Source organism: Heterodontus francisci, chromosome 42 (genome assembly GCF_036365525.1).
Source record: "Heterodontus francisci isolate sHetFra1 chromosome 42, sHetFra1.hap1, whole genome shotgun sequence".
Lineage (NCBI taxonomy): Eukaryota > Metazoa > Chordata > Chondrichthyes > Heterodontiformes > Heterodontidae > Heterodontus > Heterodontus francisci.
In genome coordinates, this window is record NC_090412.1 from 20,278,610 (window position 1) to 20,301,738 (window position 23,129).

The window sequence follows — 23,129 nt, forward strand, 5'->3', positions numbered from 1 at the left end:
TTACAGATTGTGGTTGAGTACAATTCTGCTGCTGCTGATGGCCCACAGTGCCTCATGGATGCCCAGGTTTGCATTGCTAGATCTGTTTAACATCTATCCCATTTAGCACAGTGATAGTGCCACATAACACAATGGACGGTATCCTCAATGTGAAGGCGGGACTTCATCTCCACAAGGATTGTGCGGTGGTCACTCCCACCAATACTGTCATGAACAGATGCATCTGCGGCCGGCAGATTGTTGAGGACGAGGTCGAGTATGTTTTTTCCTCTTGTTGGTTCCCTCACCACCTGCCGCAGACCCAGTCGAGCAGCTATGTACTATGCCAGTAGTGGTGCTACCGAGCCACTCTTGGTGATGGACATTGAAGTCCCCCACCCAGAGTATATTTTATGCCCTTACCACCCACAGTGCTTCCTCCGTGCTGTTCAACATGGTAGAGTACTGACTCATCAGCTGAGGGAGGGCAGTCAGTGGTAATCAGCAGAAGGTTTCCTTGCCCATGTTTGACCTGATGCCATGAGACCTCATGGGGTCTGGAGTCGATGTTGACTCCCAGGGCAACTCCCTCCCGACTGTATACCCTGTGCTGCCATGTCTGCTGGGTCTGTCCTGCTGGTGGGCCAGGACATACTCGGGAACAGTGATGGGAGTGTCTGGAACATCGTCTGTAAGGTATGATACCATGAGTATGACTATGTCAGGCTGTTGCTTGACTAGTCTGTGGGACAGCTCTCCCAACTTTGGCACAAGCCCCCAGATGTTAGTAAGGAGGACTTTACAGGGTCGACAGGGCTGGGTTTGCCATTGTCATTTCAGGTGCCTAGGTTGATGCCAGGTGGTCCGTCCGGTTTTATTCTTTTTTATTGACTTCATATCAGTTAGATACAACTGAGTGGCTTGCTAGGCCATTTCAGAGGGCATGTAAGAGTTAACCACATTGCTGTGGGTCTGGAGTCACATGTCGGCCAGACCAGGTAAGGACAGCAGATTTCCTTCCCTAAAGGACATTAGTGAACCAGGTGGGTTTTTACAACAATTGACCATCATTAGACTGGCTTTTTAATTCCAGATTTATTAATTGAATTTAAATTCCACCTTCTGCTGTGGTGGGATTCGAACCCATGTCCCCAGAGCATACCTTGGATCTCTGGGTATTAGTCCAGTGACATTACCACTACGCCACCGCCACCCCCCATAACAAAGTATAAGCATCACAGCATTGCAATACAATAAACAAATAATAAAACATCTCAACTCATGTGGTGTGGTGCTGAGATACTAGGCCAGATGGACACCAATGTCCCAGGGTTGAATCCTTAGTTATTGCTGCCTTAGCTGTTCTCAATCAATGTTTCTAAGACGGGGAGGGGGAGATTCCACTCCTGCTTTCTATCCAGGCTTGTCTGTTGGAAGGTGTGTGCATTTACCATCCAGGATAGAGAGCTTCTCTGTTCATTATTTATAGCGAAATCGTAATGCATTCTATATAAAGACCTTTACAATTTTCTTACAAATAGCTTGGGGAAGCAATAGCAGGATGGCCCTTTGTTTCATATGTAGATGGTGTATTAACTTGGCTCAGTGATAACACTTTCATCTCTGAATTGGAAGTTTGTGGGTTCAGATCCTTTTGAAACACTGAAGCACACAATCTGTATGCACTCCTAGTCTACACCACCTTACTTTTACTACGCCCCCAACCAGTACTACAGAGAAAACAGCAATTAAACAGCTCAATGATACTACCTTGACTTGCATATACAGGATGGTCACAGTCGGCAGTTGTGGAATTGTAATGTACTTTAACTCACTGCTTTCCAGGATTACAATAAAAACATGTTTTATTTCTTAGTCAGCTGCTTGCTCCAACTTAGCTCTGTTATTTGCCTTTATAATAGGTTGCAACTAACTTGATTTGAAAGTTGAAAATATTGATGTCAGTGTATGCATACAAAACACTATTTGCTCTTATCATTGTCTAGGAGTTTCATCCAGATCTTTAAACAAAAAATAGAATTCAGGATATTCTCTTTTCACCTCTTCTCTTTTCAAAGGACTCAATGGGATACCTGTTTGCGCTGTAAATGATGACTGGTACATCAACACTCCACTTTCTCCTCATCCATTGATAAAGAGTCAGCTTCCAACTACTGTTCTAGGAAGGCTTGGATTGCCAATCAGTATTTTTCAGTGTAATGCCTTCGATGACAGAAGTATCTCAAAGTTTGCCATAGGTTTGTATTGTCATTATCATGTGAATTCATGCTGGCATCTCAGAGGACATAGCAAAGAGAGCTTGACAGCTGCTGCACATTTGAAATAAAAATAGGAAGTGTTTATATCCCATGCGTGGAGTGACATTTGCCACAAGAGGAAGCTGAAAGGGATCTAAAGATCTTAATTGATGTGTTGCATACATGCCCAAGTAGGTTACAATAGACAAAGCAAACTGGACACTTAGTTACATTGGCAAATTACTGGAGTTCAAATCCCACAAGTCCCGCCGAAGATGTACGGTGCTATGGTCAGGTTGCATCTGGAGTATTACATACAGTTCTGGTTACTGCAACACAAGAGGGCCATCCAGTTCCCAGAGCTGTGCCAAAGAGACCAACAAGGCTGATCCCCCAGTTTCAGAGGGCTGACTCAAGAGGAACAACTTAATAAACTTTAATAGAGATGTCTGAGAGTTGATTCATTGAGATTTTTAAGGTACGTAATGGAATAGAGAAAATAAATCTGAAATTGTATTTTCTGATGCATGCTGGGTAGCCGAACAAGATGGCACAGATTCAGGGCTTTGAGGGACAGACACTAAAAAAGATTTCTTCACACAACAGCAGCTTTAATGGAAGATTGATTTAAGGTTAGGACAATGGAATTAATAAAAAAAACAGCTAGATACTATAATATGAAGACCTTAGAGTTGTTATTCAGGAAGATGAAATCAAATGGGTTAGAAAACCTTCCTAGCTCTTTTGTGATTATGACAAAGTATGAGTTAATACAGCCCCTATTAAAAAGTGCATATCCCCAGAGTATGATTTAATATTGCACGCACAAAAATCTCCCTATCAATTAGAATTCATATCAAATTTTAAGAGTGTTCTATTTTTGATAATCAGGTATAAGAGGTTCAGAACTTCTGATATAAAATGTCTTTACTGTTGTAGCAGGTAGCACTGAAGTGAGCTTTCCCTTCTGTGCATGTTTGGGAACAGTGGTCTTGTGTTGAGTACATTTCCTTCTGATCCCAAGTAACCTAGTTGGGGTGATGAGGAAGTGGGTGGTGGGTGAGGGAGGAAGCATTGTTCCCTGGCAGGTATGTGTCTGGTCATTCCTTGGTGGGTTACTTGGGAGATGAGTATGCAGTCACATTGTGAGTATGCATCTGTCCATTCACTGGCAGTGCACTTTGTGACGTTTCATCATACCACAGCTACCTGTTTGTGTACGATAGGCCAGACAGGAGTTAGTGATGCGATCTGTAACTCAAAGTAACAGATATTGTTAAAATGGCCATCCTATAATTATCTTGAATAAAGAGAGAGAATGACCTGCACCTATACAGTGCCTTTGTTACGATCCCCGTGGGATCAGCAAACCAAAAGAAACGAATTTACTGAACGAACCCAAATAGAAAAAAATACATGGACAAGATTTCACTTTTATAACTTTTACTCTAACAATCAAACCAAAATCAACGTAAATTAAACATAAATTAACAGACAGATCACATTAACTATCAGGTGCACCAGAGATAGATCTCAGATTTACTGGGCAGTCCACTCAGCATATATAGCACCAATTACAGCCACAAAGTTCTACAAAGTTTTGAACTTCCTCAGGTAGCTCTCCAGCTTCTTTCTTCAGGGATTTAGCTGCTGTTTCTCACCCGACAGCAGCTCCCTTTCAATTCGAACTCCACGGGTACGGTCTTTACCAAAAGACAACTTCTCCAGAAACTCCTCAGCTTGGCTCATGACAGCCTTGATGGCGTGGAATTACAAGTATTTCCTTTATCGGAGCACTTCAGTGACAACCTGTATTCTGTATGGCCGGGTCTGGTTAATCAGCCGCTTTAAGAACAGAAACAGCTCCTGGCTTCAGTCTTCTCTTTATTCAGCCTCCTGGCATGCTTGTACCTGTCTGGTTTGCCCTGTATGGGGGGGGCCCTGTCTCGTTTTATCCAGTTCCAACCAGTGTCAGTTTCCCCAGAAACCAGAAGTTTTTTCTCCGCTTCTGTTCAATTTTAGTTTCCCTCTCAATTAGGGTCTGTCTCAAAAGAAAAACAAAACAAGCTTTGCAACCACTGATTACATCACACCTTTCATAATCTTAGGCATTCCAAAGCGCTTCAGAGCCAATGAAATACTCTTGAAGTGTAGTCACGTCATAATGTAGTTAAGTGTGATAGACAATTTGCACACATCAAGGTTGCACAAACTGCAAAGAGATAAATGACTAGGATAATCTGTCCACTTTTTTAAAAAGTGATATTGGTTGAGGGATAAATGTGTTCCAGGACACCAGGAGAACTTCCCGCTGTTCTTCAAAAGGTGCCATGGGATCTTTTACATCCACCTTACTTTAACGTTTCATCCAGAAGACTGCAGCTCCCTCAGTACAGCACTGAAATGTAAGCCATGATTCACTGCTCTAGTCTCTGGAGAGAGGTTTAAACCCATGACCTACTGACTTAGGCATGAATACTACTGCTGAGCTAAGACTGTAAAGGACATGGGCAAAAATTGTTGCTACCTTTTACAAAGCAAAGCCTCCACATTATAAATTCAAGCTGAGAAAAGCCAACTTCGCTTACCAAATGGCTAAGTTAGCTAATAGTCAATGGGGGGAAGAAAAGGTGAGATGAATGAGACTATGATTTCCTATGGGAGATAATGGAGGGTCTAATGATCTAATAAGAATCTGAAGTCACAAATTTAGACTAATTGTCCCTCTATTGTCAAAGCAAATATTTATCCATAATCGCTAATATACTTTATAAATGATTATTTAGAGTGTGTGAGATAAACAGTTCGACTGAATATCCAAAGGAAAAACTGTTAAATTGTCCTTGCTTCTCTGTGACTGTTAATGATGGTCTTGTTGCCAGAACGCTTCCAGATAAGTGTCAAAAACAAAGTTCTTGTAGCGGGTCAAGATTATCTCCCCAATGTCTGACATTAATTGATAGTTGAGGGAAGAACTTTTAAAAAGTAGCTTAATATCATTATTATGTCCCCACAGCTCATCCTCCTGTGTATTATAATCTATGAATGGGCCTTGATTATTGGAAATGCCTGAAAGATCAGACATGGGTGCCATTCCCATTGGATAGACTCGGTTTTATTATTGGTGTTTTTTGTCAATCTAAGAAGGAAGGCTTTTTATTTCAGAACCATTGTCTGAAGCTTGGCGCGAAGAATTACGGGATTTCACCTCTAAGGCCTGTTTCCTTGCACCTGAACAGCCTGAAGAAAAGAAGGAGGTCAGTATAGCTATAGTCATGGATATTCCCATAGCTTTACAAAATTGTTGTACTTCAATTTTCTGTATTCTTGTGGGAAATTGCATCAACTTCTCACACACACACACATGTACACGTGTATTGGAAGAAGAAACCATGGTGGTGATTCCAACAAAGCTGCGCAATTAATGAGCAGCTCACATGGGTCATGCCAGCTGGTGATTTATTCTTTATTCCCCATTTACCATCTGCAAGAATATGCAACTATTTAGCAAGAAAAGGAGGAGGTATTTGGGGTTTCAAATTGAACATCCTCCACTTCTCCAACAGTGTTAGATTTGACCCTGTGAAAAATAGCATTGAGAAATGTATACAAATCTCATCACAACTAGTCAATATCTAGCAGCTATCTGAATGCACATGATGAATTATTTTGAAGATTTATAAGTTTGCTCCACTCCACAGCTAATTCAAACCTTTGAGCACGGCCTTAGGTACTTTCAGCCCCTTGCATTATTAATGAAATGAAAGGCATCCTGTTTCACCAATTGGCCAATTGGATGCGAATAGGTACATTAACTGAAGCTCAAACACAAAGGAAGAACAGCAATTTTCCAGGATTAGTTCAAACTTTTTACAAATGCTACACCATCAAATACACAGATCTATTGAAAGAATGTATTTCACAGCTGTTGCCACTCATAGATTTCCATAAACCAGAAGAGTAAACCTCCAAAGAACGTTTATTAATCTCCTGAAGCCAAGCTTCCATTTGCACCTTCTTAAAAATAAAAGTGAAGATTGCCATCTCATGTGTCCACACTGACATTTTCCCGGAATTGCAGTCATCCTCCTGTGTGTAACCCATTGCATTCCATGTTATAGCACCTACGATGCAAATTGGAATTTCCTCCTTCTGGAATATTGCTGCGTAAACAGTTCTCTGGCTTGCCAGCAGTTCAAATCACTCACAGTTGCTGTCAACAGCTGATTGTCAGGGTTGTGGCCCAATATTTGGCTATTAAAGTAAAGTATTTGAGCAGAGAACAATAATGTGGGGAAAGGTTAACATGTCAACTTATGACAGACGTTAAGCCATGCTCAATTAAACCCTCAATAATGCACAAACAGTAACAGGCCATTAAAAAACATTAAAGGGTGAGCGTTTCTAGTTACAACTATGTATAGATAATTACTAGTTTCAGGAAGTAAATATTCTGTTTTAAAGCCTAGGTAGATTATATTACAGGATTATTATTAATCCGCGTAAATAGGAAAACATAAGGGAACCATCTAACAATTAAGTGTGCTTATTTGATTTGAAGGATGTTAGATGATATGATGTAAGAGCTTGAGAACTTAAGAGACATTCCCTTAACAACACTTGGTGCTGGTCAGGTCCAAACTGGAACAGTCTGTCTGCAAGATGGAGTTTGCATGTTGGCTGTATGTCAAGTTGTTTAAAACTAATGCAAATGTAGTTGTTTATCTGTCATCATTTGAAATTGTGATTACAAATTTTAACAATGGACTGGACTTTGCGATAGAAATAACTGTGAGGCCAATGGTGCACACCGTTAGAATGGCGGAAAAGAGGCAGCAGAGTTTGGAGCACGCACATGCACAGTGAATTGTGGAGATCCAAACACTGCAGTCAGAGATACACTGCTCCTCCACAGGGTGCATTGTTTTAGTCCACATCGATAGACTCAGCATTGAAATGACAGCAACAGGCAAAATAGCTGTACTTAGAATCATAGCATCATGGAATGGTTACAGCACAGAAGGAGGCCATTTGGCCCATCGTGTCTGTGCTGGCCCTCTACAAGAGCAACACACCTTACTAATACCTCTTTTATCATTTTTAGCGCATCCTGTTCACACAGGTCCCAGATCCCCTGTACAGGGAGCCAATCTGTTTTGATTGCTAATCGCAAATCACTCTGTAAAAGCCCACAGAAATTCTGCAGGCAAGTGTAAGAGTAATGAATGATGAGCACAGTTCATTTAGCACTGAATGCAAAATCCAGGAAACTATATTTTACTGTTATTATTTGGATACATGGTTGAATTACTACGGTGTGCAAATAGGCAAATAATGCAATTGTTCACTTCCGCTCAGACATATTGGCCTGAATTTTGCTTTCAGCAGCAAAGAACCAACACTCGCTCTTTACCTTGCTGACCTTTTGTGGGCTTGTCAGTGGAGATTTCCACTAATCATTTCCAGCGTGATGCCCTCTACAGGGGATCTGTGTCTTGAGTGAGCAGAAAAATGAGGCTCTTCAACCAATCAGATTGAAGAATCCTCCCTGAGACACACGGAACTTGCTATCACAATGGAGTGTTTTTGTTTTCATTCATTTCGGGGATTTGAGCATCACTGGCAAGGCCAGTATTTATTGCCCATCCCGAATTGCCCTTGAGAAGGTGGTGGTGGTCTGCTCTCGGAGCCACTGCAGTCTGTGTGGTGAAGTCCTCCCACTGTGCTGAGCGGTTTTCATGCAACTGAGTGGCTTGCAAGGCCAATTCAGTCAGACGTTGAGTCAACTACATTGTTACGGGTCTGGGTCCAGCCTGGGTAAAGACAACAGGATTCCTTCCCTAAAAGACATTAGTGAACAAATTAGCTTTTTATGACAATCATGATCACAATTAGCATGGATTCATTTAAGGAGAAGCTCACAGGAGAGAAAGGAATCAAAGGATTTGTTGATAGGTTAGATGCATTAGAGTAGGAGGAGGCTCATGTGGAGCATAAACCAGCTGAGTCAAATGGCTCTTTTTGTGTGTAAAATTTGATGTAATTGTATATGATCGACTGCTTTCTGCTCCTGAAGGCACTGCCCATGGCTGCAGTACAATTCTATATTTGGCAGGAGACCTACAGTACTCTACTCAGTAACTCTTTACGTATGTGTGTGTGATCTGCTTTCTCTGCAGCCTTTGACATGGCTGATCACACCATCCTCCAATGCCTCTCCACCATTGTCCAGCTAGGTGGGATTGCACTCGCCTGGTTCCATTCTTATCTATTCAGTTGTGGTCAGAAAATCTCAATGATTTCTCTTCCCACTCCCACCCGTTACCTGTGGTACCCCCAAGGATCTATCCATGGCTCCCTCCTATTTCTCACCTACATGCTGCCCCTCCGCGACATCATCCAAAAAACACAGCATCCGTTTCTGCGGGCTGGATTTTATGCAGCCAGTAGGGGTCCCAACGCTGAGCCAGAAAGGGGAGGGGATTCCTGCCTTGGCCATCTGGGGGACCCCCAGCTGCATTTTATGGTGCTCAGAGAGTTAACTGCCCGAAGGACAGTGATGCCACCTCCAAGAGCTGTTGGCCAATCAGAAGGTTGACAGCACAGCAGTCCCTGCAGTGCCACTGGGTGCAGTGGCCACTACTAGAACTGTAGGAGGCTTGGGACCAGGAGCAGCACTGGAGCCTTGGAGAGCAAGTAAGTGGAGCGGGCTCACAAGGTCATCAGGAAGGCACTGGCAAGGGTTTGGGGGAGGTGGGTTGTCGGGGGCAGATTTGGCAAAGGGGTGGCCTTTGCCCCTGGGGGGCCCTCCATGGACCACAGATTGCCCAAGCAAGAGGGCCGCATCCACCACCAGCCCACTGGGAGGCCATCAAGATTTACTGAGTGGCCTCCCCATGTGCCGGAGGGCCCCCTGCTCCTGATAAAATGCCAGCGGCAGTGGGGTGAGGCCCTTAAGTGGCCATTAATTGGTCACAAAGGCCTCAAATGGCCTCTGGGCAGGAAGGCCATCCTCGACCTTCTCACTCTCCTAATTTAATTGGGGGAGTCAGGAAGGTGACAGGCACTCTGCCCCTCCCACCTTCCCTCCCAATTCTAAGGACCCCCCCACCTCCCAGTCCACTCCCAAGGGGGGAATGAAATTCCGCCCCACATGTACACAGATAACACCCAGTTCTACCTCACCAACACCTCTCTCGACCCCTCCACTGTCTCTAAGTAGTCAGACTGCTTGTCTAACATACAATACTGGATGAGCAGAAATTTCTTCCAACTAAATATTGGGAAGATTGAAGCCATTGTTCTCGGCCACAAACTCATTTCCCTAGCCACTGATTTCATCCTGCTCCCTGGCAACGGTCTGAGGCTGAACCAGACTGTTCACAACCTTGATGTCACATTTGACACTGAAATGAGCTTCTGATCCACTGCATCACTAAGACCGCCTATTTCCAGCTGCGTAACATTGCCCAACTCTGCCCCTGTCTCAGCTCTTCTGCTGCTGAAATCCTCATCCATGTCTTTGTTACCTCTAGACTTGACTATTCCAACGCACTCCTGGCCGGACTCCCGTGTTTTACCCTCTGTAAACCTGAGGCCATCCAAAACTCTGCTGTCCATATGCTAACTTGCCCCAAGTCCCGTTTACCCATCACCCCTGTGCTTGCTGACCTGCAGTGGCACCCGGTTAAGCAACACCTTGATTTTAAAATTCACATCATTGTTTCAAATCCTTCCATGGCCTCGCCCCTTTCTATCTCGGTTATCTCCTTCAGCCCTACAACCCTCCAAGATCTCCGTGCCCCTTGAATCTGGCCTCTTATGCATCCCCGATTTCAATCCCTCTAGCATTAGCGGCTGTCCTTTCAACTGACTAGGCCCTAAGCTCTGGAATTCCCTCCTTAATCCTCTCCGATTCTCTAGCTCCTCTAAGATAACCTTTTTGACCAAGCTCTTCCCTAATATCTCCTTATGTGTCTGTGTCAAATTTTGTTTGATGCTCCTATGATGGACCTTGGGATGTCTTACTACATTAAAGGGGCTAATATAAAAACAAGTTGTTGGAATATCTTGTGCAGTTAAAGGTCATTCAGTGAAATGTCCACCCATTGTACTGTACTGAAGCAGTAAGGCAGTGGAGGCAAGTGACCAACTCAATGGTGCAGCACCAGTTTGTACTTAATATCGAAAAACATTGCAAGGCGCTTCATCGCAAAATAATCAAACACAACGAGATGTAAAGCCAAAGAATGAACTATTAAGAGGAGTGATCAAAAGCTTGGTCAAAGAGATGGGTTTATGATGAGTTTTGAAGGATTTTGAAGGGAGGTGGAGAGGCCTCAGTTTTACATCTCCTCCAAAAGTGATTGCCTGTGACTGTGCAGCACTGAAGCAGCTGGAGTAGGGAGTTCAGCCAAAGAGCTGCTTGAAGTCTGAATGCAGAGTGAGGTCAGCATTGTCTGAATTCCACATTTCCCCATTCTGTAGCTGCTGTTCAATACAGTAAAGCTTTAGTATATCTGGAGAGCAGAAAGAACTGCTTTAGCACTGAATACTTAATATTCTTTCAGATGGCTCATGTTGTTGGAATGAGCTTTGTGGGCTTTTTCTTTTAAGAGTTTCAAGTTTTTCTCCAAGCTGCTATGTATTTTTACACTAATCATCCATATATAAAAGGAGGGTGGGTTTCAGGTGTAATAGATAGAAATTTTAGGAATTTGTCTTCCTGGCATATAACTTTGCCCTCCCAGATCTTGTATTGGGAAGCCTGATACTCGGCATCTGATAATTTTCCCTTCATTCATTTTAACAAATGCCAGATTATGGGGCGTGACCTGAATTACTGATGTGTGCTCCCAGCAGGCAAAGCTCTGAATTGGGAACACAAACTCAAAACCACCCCTGCTATGCATGTGTAAATGTAAGACTGGATTTCTAGATACTGCACTGGTGTGTGTATATGAGGGAGGTTTCCTTTCACTGGAATATCCTGTGTCGTTCAGTGAAATGCCCAACTTTTGTAATGTATTGAAGCAATAAGGCGAATGACCAACTCAATGGTGCAGTAACAGCTTGTAATTAATATAGAAAAACATTCCAGTAAGCACTTTGTCACAGTGAAATAATCAAACAGAATTCGATGCCAAGTTAAAGAATGTGCTACTAGGAAGAATGACCAAAAGCTTGGTCAGGGGTGGGATTTAAGGAGGGTCTCGAAGGATGAGAGGGAGCTGCAAAAGCAGAAGGGTTTACAGGGGGAATTCCAGAGCTAAGGACCCAGGAACTTGGGAGTCCTGTTGGCAGTCATCAGGCTTTTCACTGATCCTCCAGGAATGAGGCTTGGAAGAGAGAGAAAAACAACTGAAGGCATGGCCACTAGTGTTGGGGCAAAGGGAGGAGGTGACACACAAGAGGCCAGAGTGGGAAGAACAGAGAGTTCTGGTGGGGGAGTGGGAGGTTGGAGGAGATAGGGAGGGGCAAAGCCTCGGAGAGATTTAAACAGAAGGATTAGAATTTTAAATTGGAGGCATGGAGCACAGGAGCCAGTGTGGGTCACTGAGTAGGAGGATAGTGGGGAAATTGGATAAATAAACTGAAACGTCAACTTACAGCCTGCATAGCTGTAAATACAGGTTCAACTGCGCTATTGGTCACCTGTCCTAACATCTCCTTATATGACTGTGTCAATTTTTGTTTGAGTCTGCTCCTGTGAAGTGGCATTGGGCGTTTTGATACATTAAAGGTGCTATATAAATGCAAGTCAGCGTTGTTATTGTGCTTGGAGTTCCTGATCTCTGCAAGAAGTGAGCAGAAAGGCATGGCACTGTGCTTAATGGGAAATATAGCCAAGTTAGGAATAGTAGCTTTGCTGAGCTTTGATTTTAAGTGGCAGAAACCACAATGAAATAGTTAAAAGTAAAGGCAGAGTGTGTGAGACAGTAAAGACTAGCCGACACTGGTAATTGCAAGGACATCTGTTCTTTATGGCCTGAGTGTATGACTCCCTGTGGTTTGAAGTAGATGGACTCATATGAATCAAAGGATGTCCATCCCTGTGTGAGTGATAAGGAGTGCTAGGTCCCTCTTATCTTCGTGAACTGCCACTACTTGATGTAGCTGCAGACTGCACGAAACACTCAGGAATGTACACCTAATAGAGATAGCAGGATGCGCCGCAATTACTTGTCACAGGGTAGAGACAGACTCATGATCTATGTAGGGAGTGAGACCAGCATGGTTATTGATGATTCCTATGCTCTTGTTAATTAGCTTGCTTATCCGCTTTGTTTTATCTTGCTGGTACAAAACAATATTTTATTAGTAACAAGTATGTATTGAGAATGGAGTGTATTGTAACCTCAGTAACAGATGTACTGCATGTCACCACGTGGGTGAAGTTGAATTGTATCGCACTGATTGGTTAAACAAGGAGGTGTAGCATGAATCTTAATGTATAAACAGTGGTACCTGTATCACAAACTTTACTTACTCTGGGGGGGGACCGACAGACTCTGGTGTAGTCAGTGCCGCTGTTCTCAGAGTAAGTCCGCTGGCGACTGCGCAAATAAAGTAATTGATTTTACCTACACATCCGACTCGGTATATTTACTGAACCAGACTGAAGGCAAAAAGAACTCAGATTCACATGTCCACTGCATTGCAATGGTGAGCCACTGAGCAGAAACACAGTGCTTTCCCACCTGTGCATAAGGACGGAATTCAAGGTCAACTGGTTAATCCTAGACAACATCCTGTTCAGAAATCCGAGAGCTGATCAATCGCTGCTCGTAGAGGATAAACAGCCTGTGGAGACCAGGGAAACCAAGATGAAAAGAGAGGAATTTGTTTCCTTAACAATGGAGTGCAGGCAAAAAAGAGCATTACATTTTTCAGTGGGGCCATTGCATCAAGTACCTTTAAGTTTTGAAGTGTACAGAATTAAATGTTGCCCAATGCCTTGTTTCATTGTATTTTGACAGACAGAAGTTAGGAGAATGACTCAATATTCTGCACAGACTGGTCGGATCATTCCAAGCTGTACTCCTGCTGTGAACCGTCAGGCTTCTCACCGATCCTCCAGGAGCGATGCCCGAGAGAGGGGTAAACACAATGGACTCTTCCAGGACCAGGAGTTACTGGTGAAGAATATATTTTTATTACAGCAACAAGACCTGCGAGAGCTTATTTGTCATTTTTTTTCATACTTCTTGTGCCAAAGTTTCCCATTATAAATTCCCATCTATACACATATAATGGTAATTGCCTATGTAAACTTGTCGACCGTAATTACAGCTTGCTGCCAGTAGTGACACTGTGGCACCCCAGTATTGTGCCTCTTACCTCCTCAGTCTGTATTGCAGATAAATATTTCATTCACAGTCTTACCTGTGCATTCTCTGGTCCAGTTATTCCCTCTCTCCAACCTTGTTTCACCTAAAGACTACATTTTAGCCTTAATTCAGCACTTGCAATGCCACAGGAGATAGGCTGGCATTTATCTGTGCCCATGTGATCCATGTGTGTGCTTGTGTGCATGTATGTGCACATGTTCTTCTGTGTGTATGCCTGTGCATCCATGTGTGCGCAAGTGTGTGTGTGTGTGTGAATATCACATGGGATCTGGGGCCTCAATCTTTTACAATTTATATCAATGACTTAGATGAGGGGAATGATGGCATAGTAGCTAAATTTGCAGATGACACAAAGATAGGAAAGTCTGTTGTGAAGAGGACATAAGGAGGTTGCAAACTGATACAGATAGGTTGAGTGAGTGGGCAAAAATCTGCCAGATGGAGTATAATGTGGGAAAATGTGAAGTTGTTCACTTTGGCAGTAAGAATAAAAAAGCAGAGTATTACTTAAACGGAGAACGACTGCAGAATTCTGAGGTGCAGTGGGATCTAGGTGTTCGAGTGCATGAGTCACAAAAAATTAGTATGCAGGTACAGCAAGTAATAAAGAAGGCTAATGGAATGCTATCCTTTATTATGAGAGGAATTGAAAATAAAAGTAAGGATGTTATGCTTCAATTATACAGGGCATTGGTGAGACCACATCTCGAATACTGTGTGCAGTTTTGGTCTCCTTATTTAAGGAAGAATGTGAATGTGTTGGAGGCGGTTCAGAGGAGGTTTACTAGATTGATACCTGGAATGAGCAGGTTTTCTTATGAGGAAAGCTTGGACAGACTGGGCTTGTTTTCACTGGAGTTTAGAAGAGTGAGGGGGGACTTAATTGAAGTATATAAGATCCTGAATGGTCTTGACAGGGTGAATGTGGAAAGGATATTCCCTCTTGTGGGTGAGTCCAGAACTAGGGGACACTTTTAAAATTAGGTGTCACCCTTTTGGGACAGAGACGAAAAGAAAGTTTTTCTCTCAGAGGGTTGGGTTGTGCAACTTTGGAATTCTCTGCCTCAGAAGGTGGTGGAGGTGGGGTCATTGAATATTTTTAAGGCGGAGGTAGATAGATTCTTGTTAGGCAAGAGAATCAAAGATTATGGGGGGGGGGGGGGGTGGGTAGATGGGATTATGGAATTCGAAACGCAAGGAGATCAGCCATAATCTTATTGAATGGTGGAGCAGGCTCGAGGGGCTGAATGGCCTACTTCTGCTCCTAATTCGTACGGTCGTAGGTGGTCCTTGGGCATCAAAGGGGAAACCAAGTTCTGTAAACTACACCGCACTGCCCTGCCCCTCTTAATTTGTAACTGCTGGTTGCCTGTTTTTAAGGTACAATACTTGAGGTTGTGAGTTGAATTTCTCCCCCTGTTGTGCGTGCAGACCTTGTTGGCAGGCAGATCGAGGCTGATGCCCAGTATGTTGTGGTAATATCAGTGTCGTCCTGACCTGCCATATTTGTTTTTCTTCTCAGGTGCTGGAACTGCTCTGCCAACTTCTACAGACTGACTCATTCTCTGCCATTCAGCAGTGGCTGCTTTGTGCAGGGCAAAGGGGTGAGCAAAACCTGGCCTTGGTAGATCATTGGTTGTGGAGTCTGGCCCTAACCGTCACTGGCACCTTTGTTTCAATTAACCCTTGCAGGATCGTGCACTATTTTCATTGCGTAACTAATTTCCTTCAATCTTTGAACAATTTGCACTTGGGGAGAGCAAACAAAGCAAGGGAATACACAATAAATGGGAGGATATTGAGAGGGATAGAAGAAGTGCATGTCCACAGGTAGATAAAGTGGTGAAGAAGGCATATGGAATGCTTTCCTTTATTGGCTGAGGTATAGAATACAAAAGCAAGGATATAATGCTGGAACTGTATAAAAACCTAGTTAGGTCACAGCTGGAGTATTGTGTACAGTTCTGGTCACCACATTACAGGAAGGACATAATTGCTCTGAAGAGAGTACAGAGGAGATTTACAAGAATGTTGCCAGGGCTTGAAAATTGCAGCTATGAGAAAAGATTGGATAGGCTAGCATTATTTTCCTCAGAACAGAGGGGGCTGAGGGGTGACTTAATTGAGGTGTACAAAATTACAAGTGGCCTAGATAGAGTAGATAGGAACAACCTGTTTCCCCTAGTGGAGACATCAATTACCAGGGGGCACAGATTTAAGGTGATTGGTAGAAGGATTCGAGGGGACATGAGGAAAAAATTTTTCACCCAGAGAGTGGTGAGTGTCTGGAATTCACTGCCAGGAACTGTGGTGGAGGCAGAAACCCTCAACTAATTTAAAAGGTACCTGGACATGCACCTGAAGTGCTGTAACCAGCAGGGCTAGAGACCAGGTGCTGGAAGGTGGGATTAGATTGGGCGCCAATTTTTTTCAGCCAGTGGGGACATGATGGGCTGAATGGCCTCTTTCTGTGCAGTCACTTTTCTATGGTTTCTAATTTGCTTAGGTATGCACATTAAAGAATTGCACATGAAGTATGATATAGCATTGAGGTTGATTTATTGATGGGACACTGTTTATTTAAAACTTGTTCCATAGTGTGGGCAACACTGGCATGGCAGTAATTTATTACCCATCCTTAGTTGCCCAGACAGCCTTGAGAGTCAACCACATAGGATGGCACTGGGGTCACATAAAGGCCAGCCCAGGTAGGGACAGTAGGTTCCCTTCCCTGAAGAACATTAGTGAACTAGTTGGGTTCTTACAACAATCCAGGAAAGTTTTTGGTCATTTTCTGGTGCTATCAAATTCATTAAGTTCAACTTCACTGCAGTGTTTGCAAGATCTTGTCTGTTTGTGTCACAGTTATGTAAATCATTTCACAACAGATCATGGTCCCAATGGAGTCAATAAACGTGAAAGGTAAAATAATCTAGGATTGCTTACCTTAATGTATTTAAGGCTTGGGGAAAGATTTGGGCCCATTAGGTTCAGGAATCTATGGCTGCTGTCAGCAGATATAAGATTCTATTGGGTCTAATGGGGGAATATACTGGGTGCTATTTCTCAGGGTAGCTCAGGCCTGTCCACTTTGGCATGTGGAGGGGCAAGTGGAAGATCTGCCTGTTCGACTTGAAAGGGCTGCAGCAAGTGGGGCAGAACCACTGCAGAGGTAGGTCCTACCCCAGGATCCTGCCTTCCTCACCCCTCCCACAGTCCGAAATCAACGAATTCTGGGACCTTAGCATTTTTTTTAAGAGAACATTTATTTTTACTAATATGAGCGATTTTGTCTAATACCAGTGATTTTACGAGCACCATGTATTCGCAGAGAAAGACCTTGTACTGCAAATGGTTCAGTCGGCTCTGACAAGCAGTTACCCTGACTACCAGCAAAATGCTGAATGCAGAGAGCAGCAATTGAAACAAGAAATAGATTACAGTCCTTCAGCCTCAAACTCAAGGACGTCCATTTCTAATGGGAAAAAACGTAACAGGTATGAATAAAAAGAGATGTGACCGTTCCTCGCCACTTCCCATTAATCTTAGACTGATAATAGTGGTTCTAATATTGTTCAACATGTTTTAACATTCAAAAACATAATTGTTTCATTATATGAAGCTAAATTGCATATGTTGGTACATATGCTGCAGTATGTTCATTTGCACACACTCCTTATAGTTTGTATTGTTACTGCACTATTGTATAAGTTGTATTTAGGATGTAGGAATGGCGGGAATTGTTATAAGCAGAACTTCTTAAAATTGCTCAGCTTTTAAAGCCCAGTGCCAAAGTATTCATGAGATGTGGGTATTGCTGGCAAGGCCAGCATTTGTTGCCCATCCCTAATTGCCCTTGAGAAGGTGGTGGTGAGCCACCCAGCTTATCACTTAGTATTCCGCCCCACAGCCCCCAGACTGACTGCAAGATGATTAAACTTGACTATGTAGATTTGTAATAAGAGGGGGAATTTTAAGCTCTCCCCCGTGGCGACTTTGGAGCTGGGGGTAGCGTATAATCGGCGGGATGGTGGCGAGGGGGTACCCCGCCACCTTCCCAACTCTACCCAAATTAATGCCCAATTAATGGCCTCATCCCACCTCCGCTGGTATTAGCCCAGCAGCGGGCAGCCATGTCACCACACAGGGAGCACGCCAAGCAAACCCGTGGAGGTTGCTTGCCGGCTCTGGGGGTGGGGTGGGGGTTTCCTGTTGAGAGCCACCCCCGTCCCTTGCTGCGGACCCTCCTTCAACTCCCTCCCCCGCAACCCCACCCTGCGAAAGCCCTCTTGCCGTGACTTACCTACGGCCTGGTTCCAGCGCCTCTACTAAGACCAGTACTGGCACTAGCCACTGCCTCCATGGTAGCGCTGCTCAGTTAAAGAGCTGCCGGCCTCTGATTGGCCAACAGTTCAGTGGGCGGTACTTCCATCACCGGGGTCCTTAATCCTGGGGAAGGCCTGCTGTTGTCCACTTAAGTGCCTAATTGACATGTAATGCAAGCCTTCCCCAGAGGATGCAGGGTTCTTGCCAGTTCTTCAGCTAGTGGCCAAGACCCCCGTCGCCCAGAGAAAAACTCAGCCAAAGTTTTGAGTGGATCACTTGGTTTCCCCTACAACAAATCCTGCAGTACAGCATACCTTAAATCTACTGTTTATTGTTGTGTCTAACTACATCTTTTGTGTTTCGTTTATTCAGATATTATCTCAAAAAGAAGCCTGAAGTAATTGAAGAGGAGCAACCAGGTGAGAGAGTTTGTCCAATTTAACATGGCAAAAAGATGAGACAAATCAAGTGTTTGAAATTCATGATCCAACAGTTGCAGCATAGTGATCTAGAGGTATATTTTCAGAGGTTTTTAAAGGTATAGATGGAAGAGAGATGGAGAGGTTTGGGAAGGAAGTTCCAAAGACCAGGGCTAAGGCAGCTGAAGGCTCTCAACCATGAACAGTGGAGTGAGGGTTGAAATATTTGGTTAAATAATGATGGAATTCTCTCAGCAAACAATGTTGAATCTCTTGATCTTACAGCTGTGTGGTGTGATGTTGTAGACTGGAAGTGCTCTAACTGTACATCATGTGCCCTGTGTTAGTGGAAGTTTTATTGCATTTAAAAAGGTTGAGTTTTTAACTCTTTTTGTATTTGGTCCTTATGGGTCTTTGTAAAATGTGATTATGATTCCAGTCTGCTATACAGACAGAGCATTAGTGGCCAATCAGCAGCTCCGAAGGAGTAAGGAACTCTTATTTGGCTGAATCCTTTGCACTGATATGCATTCAATCACAGAGAGAGGAGCTGAGTAACATAAAGGACACGGTCAGCCACAATAAAATAGGTAGCCTTCCTTTCACGGGGAAGCGGATGAGACAGGAAGAGTGGGAAGTATTGCAAGAGGGTGGGGAAAGGAAGGGAGAGACTGAGGATGATGATTAATGTTCTTATTTATTTTATTTTTATTTAGAGATACAGCACTGAAACAGGCCCTTTGGCCCACCGAGTCTGCGCCGACCACCCATTTATACTAATCCTACACTGATCCCATATTCCTACCACATCCCCACCTGTCTCTATATTTCCCTACCACCTACCTATACTAGGGGCAATTTATAATGGCCAATTTACCTATCAACATGCAAGTCTTTTGGCTGTGGGAGGAAACCGGAGCACCCGGCGAAAACCCACGCAGACACAGGGAGAACTTGCAAACTCCACACAGGCAGTACCCAGAATTGAACCCAGGTCGCTGGAGCTGTGAGGCTGCGGTGCTAACCACTGCGCCACTGTGCCGCCCCTATTATTATTTTAGAACATGATGAAAGTTTATTGTTTAGTTTATTTGTCATTTTGAAATGGGTTATAAACACATAGGGGGAATTTTCACCCCAAGGACAGGTGGGTTGGGGGTGGTGGATAGTAAAAATATGTCCGCCCACTCTACCAGCTTGACTATTTCCTCTTGAAGCCCATTATGGTTTTCCTCACTGTTCACCACACTTCCAAGTTTTGTGTCATCTGAAAGCTTCTAAATTGTGCCCTGGACCCCCAAGTCCAAGTCATTTACCGCCAAATGCATTTCAAAACAGCAGTGGTCCTAGTACAGAACCCTGGGGACCAACACTGTATACCTCCCTCCAGTCTGAAAAATGATCATTCAGAACAACTCTCTGTTTTCTATCCCTCAGCTAATTTTGTATCCATGCTGGGGGACAGTAGCAGAGTGGTAATCATACTGGACTAGTAATCCAGAGGCCTCAACAAATGCTTTGGAGACATGAGTTCAAATTCAACCACGACAACTGGGGGAATTTAAATTCAATTGATTAATAAATCTGGAATAAAATGCTAGACTCATTAATAATGATCATGAAACTGCCTGATTGTTGTAGAAAACCGTCTGGTTCACTACTCTCCTTCAGGGGAGGAAATCTGCTGTCTTGACTTGCTCTGGCCTGCACGTGACTCCAGACCCACACAAATGTGATCGACTCTTAATTGGCCTAGCAAGCTACTCAGTTGTAAATGGCTCACTGCCACCTGCTCCAGGGCAATTAGTGATGGACACTAATTTCTGGTCTTGCCAGCGACGCTCACATCTCAAGAATGAATTTTTTAAAAACTGCATTGCTCTCAGCCACCTTCTCTGTTGCCTCATCAAAAAACTTAATCAAGCCAGTTAAACATGATTTGCCTTTAACAAATCTGTGCTGGCTCTCCTATATCAGTCCATACTTGTCTAGGTGGCTGTAATTTTTCATCTGGAATATTGTTTCTAAAGCTTCCCCAACACCGACATCCAACTGACTGGCCAGGTTTATCCTTCACTCTTTTTTGAACAAGGGTGTAATATTTAGGAAGGACAGGAAGCTAGGAAAAGATGGAGGGGTAGCTCTGTTAATTAATGATAGTTTAAGCGCAATAGAGAGGGATGACTTAAGTTCAGGAAACTAGGATGTAGAAGCTGTTTTGGTAGAGAGGAGAAATCATAAATGCAAGAAGTCACTTGTGGGAGTGGTGTACAGGCCACCTAACATTAACCACACTGTAAGACAGGGGATAAAGGAAGAAATAATGGCAGCTTGTCAGAAAGGTACAGCGGTAATTATGGGGATTTTAACCTATGTAGAGACTGGAAAAATCAGATGGGCAGAGGTAGCCTAGATGAGGGGTACACAGAATGTTTTTGGGATAATTTCTTGGAACAGTACATTCTGGAGCCAACCAGAGAGCAGACTATACTAGACCTGGTATTGTCCAACGAGATAGGATTAATTAATGACCTCATAGTTAAGGCGCCCCTAGGTAGCAGCGATCATAATATGAGTGAATTTTACATTCAGTTTGAGGGGGAGAAGAGTGGATCCAAGACTAGTATTTTAAACTTAAATAGGGGCAATTATGAGGACATGAAAGCAGAGCTAGCTAAAGTGAACTGGCAAATTAGGTTAAGGGATAGGTGAATAGAGATGCAGTGGCAGACATTTAAGGGGATATTTCAGAATACACAGAATAGATACATTTCAATGAGAAAGAAAAATTCCAAGGGACCTGCCATCCGTGGTTAACTAAAACAGTTAAAGATAGTATCAAACTTAAAGAAAAAGCGTATCATTGCACAAAGATGGGGGACAGGTCGGAAGATTGGACAGAATATAAAAAAGAATGACTAATAGATTGATGAGGAAGGTAAAATTAGAGTACGAGAGAAAGCTAGCTAGAAATATAAAGACAGATAGTAAGAGTTTCTATAGATATTTTAAAAAGGAAAGAGTGAACAAAGTGAGCATTGTTCCTATAGAAAGTCAGTCTGGGGAATTAATAATGGATAATAAGGAGATGGCAGATGAACAGGTATTTTGCATCGGTCTTCACTATTGAGGGTACAAGTAACATCCCAGTATTAGCTGTAAGTCAGGAAATGGAAGGGAGGGAGGAACTTGAGAAAATTACAATCACCAGGGAAGTGGTATTGAACAAATTGTTGGAGCTGCGGGCTGGCAAGTCCTGGGTCCTAATGGACTTCATCCTCGGGTGTTAAAAGAGGTGGCTTGTGAGATAGTTGATGAGTTAGTTTTAATTTTCCAAAATTCCCTAGATTTGGGGAAGGTTCTGTTAGATTGGAAAATAACAAATGTAACTCCTTGGTTCAAAAAGGGAGGGAGACAGAAAGCAGGAAACTACAGGCCAGTTAGCTTAACATCTGTCATAGGGAAAATGTTAGAAGTTATAATTAAAGACATTATAGCAGGGTATTTAGAAAAGTTCAAGGTAATCAGGCAGAGTCAACATAGTTTTGTGAAAGGGAAATCATGTTTAACCAATTTATTGAAGTTCTTTGAGGGAGTTTCATGTGCTGTGGATAAAGGGGAACCGGTGGATGTGTTGTACTTAGATTTCCAGAAGGCATTTGATAAAGCGCCACATCAAAGGTTATTGCAGAAAATAAAAGCTCATGGTGTAGGGGGTAACGTATTGGCATGGATAGAAGATTGGCTGGCTAACAGGAAACAGAGAGTAGGCATAAATGGGTCTTTTTCTGGTTGGCAAGATGTAACGAGTGGTGTGCCACAGGGATCTGTGCTGGGGCCTCAACTTTTTACAATTTATATAAATGACTGAGATGAAGAGACCGAAGGTATGGTTGCTAAATTTGCTGATGACACAAAGATAGGTAGGAAAGTAACTTGTGAAGAGGACATAAGGGGGCTACAAAGGGATATGGATAGGTTAAGTGAGTGGGCAAAGACCTGGCAAATGGAGTATAATGTGGGAAAGTGTGACGTTGTCCACTTTGGCAGGAAGAATAACAAAGAAGCATATTATCTAAATGGTGAGGGATTGCAGAGCTCTGAGATGCAGAGGAATTTAGGTTTCCTAGTGCATGAATCGCAAAAGGTTAGTATGCAGGTACAGCACGTAATTAGGGAAACTAATAGAATGTTATCATTTATCGCTAGGGGAATTGAATACAAAAGTAGGGAGGTTATGCTTCAGCTGTACAGGGCATTGGTGAGACCACATCTGGAGTACTGTGTACAGTACTGGTCTCCTTATTTAAGGAAGGATGTAAATGCGTTGGAGGTAGTACAGAGAAGGCTTACTAGACTAATACCTGGAATGGGTGGGCTGTCTTGTGAGGAAAGATTGGGCAGGCGAGGCTTGTATCACTGGAATTTAGAAGAGTAAGAGGCAACTTGATTGAAACATATAAGATCCTGAGGGGTCTTGACAGGGTGGATGTGGAAAGGATGTTTCCCCTTGTTGATGAACCCAGAACGAGGGGTCACTGTTTAGAAATAAGGGCGTGTCCATTTAAGACAGAGGTGAAGAAAATTTTTTTCTCTGAGAGTTGTGAGTCTTTGGAATTCTCAAAAGGCGGTGGAAGCAAAGTCTTTGAATATTTTTAAGGCAGAGGTAGATAGATTCTTGATAAGCAAGGGGATGGAAGGTTATCGGGGGTAGGTGGAAATGTGGAATAATCAGTTCAGCCATGAACTTATTGAATGGCGGAGCAGGCTCGAGGGGCCGAGTGGCCTAATCCTGT

The 23,129-nt window shown here is 43.3% G+C and overlaps 1 protein-coding gene across 1 annotated transcript in view; it reads left to right on the forward strand.

Annotated features, from left to right (window-relative positions):
• tbata (thymus, brain and testes associated) overlaps window positions 1-23,129 on the forward strand; it is a 43,159-nt gene that overhangs the window by 17,958 nt on the left and 2,072 nt on the right. The window contains exons 4-9 of the mRNA XM_068020339.1: window positions 2,058-2,237; window positions 5,403-5,494; window positions 13,217-13,375; window positions 15,111-15,192; window positions 16,920-17,085; window positions 18,287-18,333. Coding sequence (XP_067876440.1) covers window positions 2,058-2,237; window positions 5,403-5,494; window positions 13,217-13,375; window positions 15,111-15,192; window positions 16,920-17,085; window positions 18,287-18,333 — 726 coding nt within the window. The remainder of the gene's footprint in view (window positions 1-2,057; window positions 2,238-5,402; window positions 5,495-13,216; window positions 13,376-15,110; window positions 15,193-16,919; window positions 17,086-18,286; window positions 18,334-23,129) is intronic.